Source organism: Mustelus asterias, chromosome 8 (genome assembly GCF_964213995.1).
Source record: "Mustelus asterias chromosome 8, sMusAst1.hap1.1, whole genome shotgun sequence".
NCBI classification, from domain to species: Eukaryota; Metazoa; Chordata; class Chondrichthyes; order Carcharhiniformes; family Triakidae; genus Mustelus; species Mustelus asterias.
In genome coordinates, this window is record NC_135808.1 from 39,045,028 (window position 1) to 39,054,297 (window position 9,270).

The 9,270-nt window shown below is 42.1% G+C and overlaps 1 protein-coding gene across 1 annotated transcript; it reads right to left on the bottom strand.

Annotated features, from left to right (window-relative positions):
- Window positions 1–4,669: 4,669 nt before the first annotated feature.
- LOC144497092 (uncharacterized) lies at window positions 4,670–8,787 on the bottom strand. Its single transcript, XM_078217864.1, has 2 exons — window positions 8,755–8,787; window positions 4,670–8,042 (listed from the first exon to the last, which is right to left on the bottom strand). Exon 2 carries the CDS (start codon window positions 7,613–7,615, stop codon window positions 6,752–6,754), a length of 864 nt encoding a protein of 287 aa, XP_078073990.1. The 5' UTR covers window positions 7,616–8,042; window positions 8,755–8,787; the 3' UTR covers window positions 4,670–6,751.
- Window positions 8,788–9,270: the final 483 nt, after the last annotated feature.

The following is a 9,270-nucleotide window of genomic DNA, read 5'->3' on the forward strand; positions in this document are numbered from 1 at the left end:
CTACTGAAGGCATGGGCAGTTACCCAGTCATTGGCTAATATCACACTACACCCAGACTATGTTCCAACAGCTGAAAAACTACTGAGGCCAGAATTTTAACAGGAGAGAGTGACAAGAACAAAGTGAAAAGACAGAAAGACAAATTCACTTTGATATTTCTGCCAATTTCTTGCTAGAGCTGGTCATTATGAAAACATTCAACAAACTCAACAGTCATCTCAAATGAAAGACCAGATCTATTCCCACAATCTCAGACTTCTATGTGCAACTGGAGAAGCTGCTCCTTCACAACAGATAGCTGATGAGACAGGAGAGAATGGCATGGGAGGGAGGGAGGGGTACAGGGGTAAAAGCACAGGTGGGAGGTAATTATTTACTCACCTCAGCTCTCCCCAGCTTCTATCCCTCCTTGCTACCCTCTCTCTCTATCCTGCTTATCCTCTTTCCTACCTCTCATTCATATGTCTCTCCCTGTCATCCCTTCATTTTCTTCCACTGTCCTATACTTTCACTTTTTACTTTCTGTTAACTCTCTCATCCTTGGTTCTCTCCTCCTCGCCCTCCTCTTCTTGTCTCACTTCTATCTGTCACTACTCTGTCCCTCGTCTCTCTCTCTCTTTCCTCCTCCAGTGTTATAAAGATGAGAGATAGGAAATTTGCCATTTTAAATTATCATAAATGAAAAGAAAACAAAGCAGAAACTCTATATATTGAGGTAATGTAATTATGACTATATTATACTATATTGAACTATTTCTCCTGTTTATGTGATACAAATGAAATATACTATTATTTGTGGGCCTGTAGTTTGCTGAAATAATTACTGGTCACAGCATGTAGACTGGAGTCTTGAATATGACTGACTGTTGGTGCCTGATGTGATGCAAGTTTACCCCTCAAGAATTTTCTTTTTAAATCATGTTCTCTGCAGTTAAGCTACTTTGGGTTCTTTTTATTGTTGCCAGACTGTCTGCTAGAAGTCATTTTATTGCTGCTTCAATGGTTTAAATGGGTTTTGATTATTTTACTCTGGGCCTCAGGTACTTTCTGGGATCTTTCATGACCCTGCATTGTTAGGCGGAAGAATCATTGACAAATCAAAGTCAGGTGGTGCCTCCCCAGAAGAATCTAAGGAGTCACTTTAGGTTTTGGGTTTAGAGACAGAGGTTGTCCAGGTTGTCAAATGGCAGGCAGGTTCTCTCTCTTTCTCTCTCATTGGGATCATAAGGCAGGCACGGTAGCACAGTGGTTAGCACTGCTGCTTCACAGCTCCAGGGACCTGGGTTCGATTCCCGGCTTGGGTCACTGTCTGTGTGGAGTTCGCACATTCTCCTCGTGTCTGCGTGGGTTTCCTCCAGGTGCTCCGGTTTCCTCCCACAGTACAAAGATGTGCGGGTTAGGTTGATTGGCTACGCTAAAAAACATTGCCCTTAGTGTTCTGAGACACGTAGGTTAGAGGGATTAGTGGGTAAATATGTAGGGATATGGAGGTAGGGCCTGGGTGGGTTTGTGGTTGGTGCAGACTCGATGGGCCGAATGGCCTCTTTCTGTGCTGTAGGGTTTCTATGATTTCTATGATAAATTCTGCTTGCTAGCTGGAAGCAAGGCTACTTGCCTTCCTGTAATTAAAATTCTGTTGTTGGTGGTTTGCGAGTTAGTACCTAGAGCTTCTCTCCCTGGTCTTTTGGGAAGCTGTTCTGACTCTAAGTTTGTCTGTGTGTATACCAAGAGAACTGCAGCATCCAACCAAAGGGCTAAGTTCCAGCATCACGTGAGTATTTGTATTTTCTGTGCTAAACCTGTGGCAAGGGTTTTGTTAATGCGATTTGTTTGGTTGGAAAGGTATTTAACTGTTAATGTTCAGACAATATTGTGTTTTGTTTTGTTTGTAATTAGTAAAAGTTATTGCTATATGTTAACTGTACTCTTAAATAAACTTTGTTTGATAAAAGCTCCCTAGTGGGTCAGTTGAATCACACCTGAAGGGAAACATTTTATGCTTACCCCAGCCAAATTCAAATTGCAAAATTTATGATCCAGACGGACTTCATAAAACACGTTGGAGTTTCTGACCTGAATTACATTACTGAATGCCAAAAACCCCGAGTGTCATTTGAAGAACCGCCTCAAGCAGACACAATCAGCAGAAACTCACCACTCTCATTATTCCTATCTGGGGCCATGGTTAGTACCATCTTCCTGTGAGATGTTTAATAAACCAGTGTTAAAGACCACAAAAGTTCAGTTCACTTGTGATGTAGCTTAAATTTAAAATTCCTGATAGGTCAAATTCAGCCAGATTACGCTGATTAAAACAAGGAAATTTACTGAAGAAAGTTTTTTAAGTTGTGACCAAGATTTATATAGTTTATCTTAGGATTGTGATCTGATTGGTTTCATGATCGTGCTGTGTGTGAACATGGAGAACCTCTGCACTCATTTTCCAATATTCCAACTGCTTCAATAAATGGTGGGAGTTGGTAGGATGTTTGTACCTCCAGAATGTTTAGCATGGCCTTGAGAACTTTAATCCACATTCCTGGAATAGTCCATCTGGAGTTGGATGTTAAAGACCCCATGACACTATGTTGTAAAAGAATGATGTCCTAGTCAATATAGATCCCACAATCAACATCACAAAAAGAGATTTATTCATTCACTATCACATTGCTGTTTGTGGGATCTTGCTATTATCGCAAACAGTTAGTTCATAATTCACAGGAAATAACTTTTAGTTTTAGAAATTAAAGTTATAACTGTCTATAAATGGGAGCATATCTTTGAGCAACTTTTAACAATTCTGATATAAATGTAATTCAAACAAACTTCAAGTTAATGTAAAAAGCTAATCTATGTTTATCTTATGGGGTAAAGGGTAGCATTATGAAAGGTCAACTTTACGTTTGTAATGGAACCAAAAGGTCTACCTTCAATGAATTATTTAAATGATGTCTGTTGTTTCCAGCTGAAAAGAAGCTGAAAGCAGCCGTATGAACATTGGGAGTTTCTTCTTCACCTCATGAGTCTGGAGAGAGGACAATCAGTATTGTTAATTATTTAAATAGATTACAGAATCAAAGAGTTGGGTAGAAGGTTATTTTGTTTAACTTAGCTGGGTGTTTGCTTGCAGAAGGCAGATGCAGTTTTACTTACATGCAGGTGGCACCTCATTTGATTGAGAGAGCCAAAGGGATGATTATTCATCAGGCCTGCATTTGAAGTAGAGAAAATACTAACCTTATCATTCACCATGTGGAATGTGGGCCTGGTTCAAGCATAAGTTAGGATTTTGTGATATAGAAAACCAGCTGGAAGATTTGTCTATTTTGAAGCTAATGGGAAAATCCACACTGGTCCTCACAGAGCTTTGTGTCAGAAAGCCGTCAGCAGACTTGGATTGAAAACTGTGCGAATGCAGTTGAGATTCTGCTGGAAAACTAAACATGGAGCCGAGGCATTTACAGCTGTCAAAGAAAAGTTGCAAGGTTGCTCAGTCAGCAAGCTATGGGAGGGAGATCAGCTGATAAACTGAGGAGAATTAAAGAAAATTATTGATTACTGTGGCATGCCTTTGGCTAGGTCCCGAAAGAAGTGGGGGGGAAGGTGGAGATCAGAAGTAGAAATGAGCTCATAGCATAAGTAATGGAGTATAAAAGTAGAGGCATGTTGTTGCAATTGTATAGGGTGTTGGTGAGACCACATCTGGAATATCATGTCCAGTTTTGGTCTTCTTGTTTGAGAATGTGGTGGCATTGGAGGCAGTTCAGAGGAGGTTCATCAGATTAATTCCAGGGATGAAAGGGTTGACGTATGAGGAGAGATTGAACAGTTTGGGTTGATGTTCGCTTGAGTTTAGAAGGATGAGCGAGGATCTGATCGAGATATATAAAATGTTAAAAAGGATTGATCAAGTAAATGTAGACCAAATGTTTCCCCTATGGGGCAATCTTGAACAAGAGGTCACAGGTATAAGTTGAGAGGTGGTGGATTTAAAACTGAGATGAGGAGGAACTATGGAGGAGGAATTTGTGGAACTCGCTACCCCATAGCGCAGAGGAGTCTGAATCGTTGAATGTTTTCAAGAAGGAGATAGATATATTTCTAATAAAAAAGGGATATGGAGAACAGATGGGGAGATGGATTTAAGACCAGGGAAAGATCAGCCATGATCTGATTGAATGGCGGAGCAGGCTTGAAGGGCCGAATTTGCCTACTTGTGCTCCTAATTCCTATGTAATGATAAATTACAGCGTTGTTTAGTGCTTGCTTTAATTCTTTTGTGCACAATAGTTTGTTTTTGATTAAAAATATGAAATAAATTGGTTAATCACAGGGTATTCAGATTTCTCTTCAACTGTTAATGGTCCCTAACAGGATTATCAAACTGTGCACAGACACACCATGTTTCTATAATACAACACAAATTAAACTTAAAGCATTTCATTGGCTAAGTTGCTTTCTGATGTCTTGTGTTCATGAAAGTTGACATATAAATTCAAGTATTTCTCAGGGAAGTATTATACTTTGTGTGAACTGCAAGTTATAATCCATTGCTGGATAAAGTGTACCAGCCCACAGTGACAGTGACCAATATATTGTGTACAGGACTCTGTAGCCTCCTGAGTGTTTCAGTGAATAAGAACACACCGTGCTGACAAATCGGGTAGTTTCAGTTAAATTAATTTATTGGAATAAAACTACAGAAATAATTGATTAAAAAACAAACCACAACACCATATTCAGTTTTCACCAATTTTTGAATCAATCAAAATAACAAAACATTTGAAATTCACTAACTAAAGCAAGGTGTAATTATACACCAAACTCCCGAGAGCTGGCTTTCTTTACTAGTATGGGGGAACAAGATATATATGAACAAAATTGCAGGGAAATTACAGGAGGTGCAAGTATTATAGAGTAGTTACAATGGGAGACTTCAATTACGTGAATGTAGACTGGGATAGTAATGGTGTGAAGGGCAGAGAGGGTTAAGAATTCCCACCGTGTGCTGAGGAGAACTTTCCATTGCATTTTGATTTCCCTCCAATGAGAAAGAAGGCATTGCTGGAGCTGGTTCTTCAGAATGAAAGGTCCAATTGGATCAAGTATCAGCAGGAGAACATTTAGGAAACAGTGATCATTGTGTCATAAGGTTTATGTTGACTATGAAACAATCCAGGGTAAGAATAATTAACTGGGGAAAGCTAACTTCAAAGGAGTGAGAATAGATCTGATCCAGATAAACTGGAATCAAAGGTTGGCAGGAGAAATGCTAACTGAACAAGGGGTTGCCTTTAAAGAGGAGACAGTACAGGCAGAGGCAAGGTATATTCCCTCAAAGGGGAAAGGCAGAGCAAAGAAATCCAGAGCTCCCTGGATGACGAAAGAGACAGAGATTAAGATGAAGGAGAAAAAGTGTGTTTATGACTGATGTCAGGTGGAGAATTAGGCTGAATATTGAAGGTTCAGAGGAGAATTGGAAAGCAGATAAGAGAAGAAAAGAGAGTATGAGAAGATTCTGGAAGATAACATAAAAGATGTGTCCAAAGATGTGAATCCAAAAGGAGAAATGGGGCCAAAATGGTGATTTCTGCCGAGCGACAGGGGGAATGGCTGAGGTATTAAATTAAGTGACCATATTTTTGGTCATCCTCTTTTAATATCTCCTTCTTTGTCTCGGTGTTAATTTTTCTCCGATTGCGTCTCTGTGAAACAATTTGGGATGTTTGACTATATTAAAGTGCTCCATAAATACAAGTGTTGTCCTCTCACATTCCCTCCAAACCTCAAGGTACTGACCTGGAGTACAGACTGTGGATATTGATTGGCCTCTAGTGCTCTGTTCAAGTGGCCATTTAGCATGTGTAGACCCAGACAGTGAATGTTGTGAGACAATGGAGACTGTCACAGCCGAGACACATCCTGCCCTCCCCCTGACTTCCCAGCTGGGCTCACTGATGAGAGGCAGAGGGACACACACATCCACATACACAGGAGGAACAGGATACCTGCTGATTCTCCCCTCCATGGACTTGAGATGCTGAGGCTAATTGAAGTCCCTCCATTACTACCCCAGGAATGTCTCATCCCCCGGGTGCTTGGGTTGGTGGACCAAAAGCTGAAACCTCTTTAACCATTGAGTATGTAATTGCCTTCTTGGTCAGAGTGAGAGTCAGTAAGTGACTTGTACCTGACGCTGCACTGAAAGGATGCTGAGTTTATACAGGAGCTTCTATACATATTGATGTCTACTTTTGGTGATGTTTGATGATCTGGTCCAATGCTATCTTGACCTCCTTGAAACAATTGGACGATGGTGGGAGAGATTGCAGACTGACACTGCTGAGACAGACTGCTTTGGATGGACAGCTCCCATGCGAGCACTGGAGGGTAAACAACATAGACAACTCTCAGTGTAAGGGAAGCAGGTGAGCCGACTCAAAGTCCATTGGAGATGTCAGTGTTTGGGGTGAGAGGAGGAGTAGGTGAAATAATCCTGACACACCTCACACTGGGAGGGTTTATCTCCCATTTGGGTTCACTGATGTCCCAGGAGTTCCAGTAACCGTGAAGTTTTTATTACAGAACTCACAATGATAGAGTTTGTCCCCTGTGTATGTTGATGGACCAGGAGATACAATGACTGTGTAAAAGTCTTCTCATGCACCTCACATCTGAATGGTTTCTCTCCAGTGTGGATCCACTGGTGCTCAGGAGGTTTGAAGATGTCAGGAGAAATTTGTAGTAAAGTTCACACTTGAAGGCTTACTCCCGTGTGGATCCTTTGATGGACCAGGAGCATCGACAGGCGTCTGAAGGCTTTGTCACACAGCTCACATGTGAATGGCTTCTCACCTGTATGAATGCGTTCATGTTCATGTAGAGTCGATGACCGCGAGAATGATTTATCGCACACTTTGCAAGTGAATGGTTTCTCTCCTGTGTGAATGCGTCCATGTGCACGGAGGTTCGCTAACTGCGAGAATGATTTGTTGCATATATTGCATGTGAACGGTTTCTCTCCTGTGTGAATGCGTTGATGTGCGCGGAGAGTGGATGAGTCCGAGAATGATTTGCTACAAGCCTCACATTTGAACGGTTTCTCCCCTGTATGAACACGTTGGTGTTGCACAAGAGTTGATGATTGTGTGAAGGCTCGTTCACACACTTCACACTTGAAAAGTTTCTCCCCTGTGTGAATCCTTTGGTGACTCAGAAGATGGGAATATTGAGTGAAATGAGCCTCACAAACCTCACACCTGAAGGGTTTCTCGCCTTTGTGAATGCTCTGGTGTCTCAGGAGTCTCGTAGATGTTGCAAAGGCTTTATCGCAAACGTCACATTTGAAAGGTTTCTCACCTGTGTGGACTGATTGATGGCGCAGGAGGTTTGATAAATGTACAAAGGCTTTGTCACATACACTGCAAGTGAATGGTTTTTCCCCAGTGTGAATTCGCTGGTGTGAGCGGAAGACTGATGACTGTGAGAATGATTTCTCACACACCTCACAAGTGAATGGCTTCTCCCCAGTATGAATGCGTCGGTGTTCTATGAGCGTTGATGACCGTGTGAAGGTTTGGTTACATACTGCACAACTGAATGGTTTCCCTGCCATGTGGCTGCTCTTCAAACACAAATGCTACAATAGATCCACCTTGCGAACTAGAATGTCTTACGAGCCTATGGAGATCTCCTCACAACATCTCACGTTTGAATAGCTTTTCACCTGCATAAATAAATAAGTGGTTCATGAGGCTTAATGAATGATTGAAGCTCTCACCACACTTGGGGCCCACTCACACTTCCTCCCAGCCTCATCCTGACTGGTCACCAACTGCCGAACCTTTGAAAAAGTTGGTTCTGATGGAAGGTTCCACACCACTGACCAGTTTCAGATTTGATGTTATCTCAAGCTCCTCAGATCCAACCAATTTCCAGATAATAGTTTCACTGACTGGATATCTTCCCACAGTTGTTCCTTAGGTGACGGTCCAGATCTATCTGGAGTGTTTATCCTCTCTGTATTCTCTGGTGCAATCCTTCTGTAAAATAGGAAAAGGAAACATGATTTCCTTCAACTCACTCTCCTCCTTTGCTCAAGGGGCTGAATCCTCATTTTGAGACAGTTCCACAGTGAGTGCCAGTCCACTATTTCACTGTGTGGAGGATCAGATACAAATCTTTTTGTTTTCCTCACTTGGCTGTCACACACGCTCTGTTCTGAGCAGGGACACTGGATAATGACCAGGAACAGACAATGTGGCTACTTTCGTTCCTCCATCCAGCCCTATATGCTATTCCCTGGGAAACTAGATACACTGCACCCAAACAGCACATCCCAGATTCAGCTATCAGACACAGCACTGGGCAAAACTATCAAATTCAAGCTCAGGCTTTTGGGAAAGGCCGAGGCCTTCAGGTAAAATCCTTGAAGTAGACATTTCAATAAATGTTCCCCCCTCCCCCCCAGATAATTACACCTCACCTCCTCACGTTCAGCAATGACCCATCAACAAAACTCAGCCTGGAAACCAGAAGAGAAATACTTCCAATAAACACACTCAATATCCAACACACAGCTCCAATCAAACAGCTCAGCACAAAACACCGAGTAAACTGGTCTCTCAGTTGGATCTTCTCACACAGCATAAGGGGCATTTCCACACCTGATTCCCCACAGGATAGTCAGACTGCCTGAACATTAGTGTGGATATTATGCAATGTAATTATTATAAATTCTGCTCCTTCACTCACCATCTCCTCACTTCATTTTCAGTCCCTACAGGAAGTGAAGCAGCTGTGAAAGAGGAAGAGGAGAGAATGGGCAGAGTGGGTGGACTCTCTGATTGACGTCTCTCACAGCCAATCCAGCCATATCTGGGCTAACACGAGTTTCCTGAAGCTTGGGAAACTGACCGGTGAAACGGAGGCGACTTTGAGCAGCAGATCAGGTGGGGATTTAAACTTGTCATTGCCCCATCTGAATAAAACCTCACTTATTGCAGCTCTCAGTTCCCTTGCTAAACGTTTGATAGAGATTTATAGTGTGGGAATAGCATTCTTTATCATTGGATGCTTTCAGACTGACATCAGTTTGGGATATCAGCCTCGGCAGATCAGAAGAGGAAAACCCACAGCATCTCAGGCAGAAATGACATGCAGTGATGGGATCAGCACATGCACAGGAGAGAGAGGATGAAGAGGCTGAGCCAGTGATAATGCAGTGATTTGGGGAATTAATCTATCTTTGCAGTTTAAACTATGTTGCAG

Coding starts and splice junctions, on each gene's coding strand:
- LOC144497092 (XM_078217864.1), bottom strand. CDS start 7,615: ATGGCAGGGAAACCATTCAGTTGTGCAGTATGTAACCAAACCTTCACA.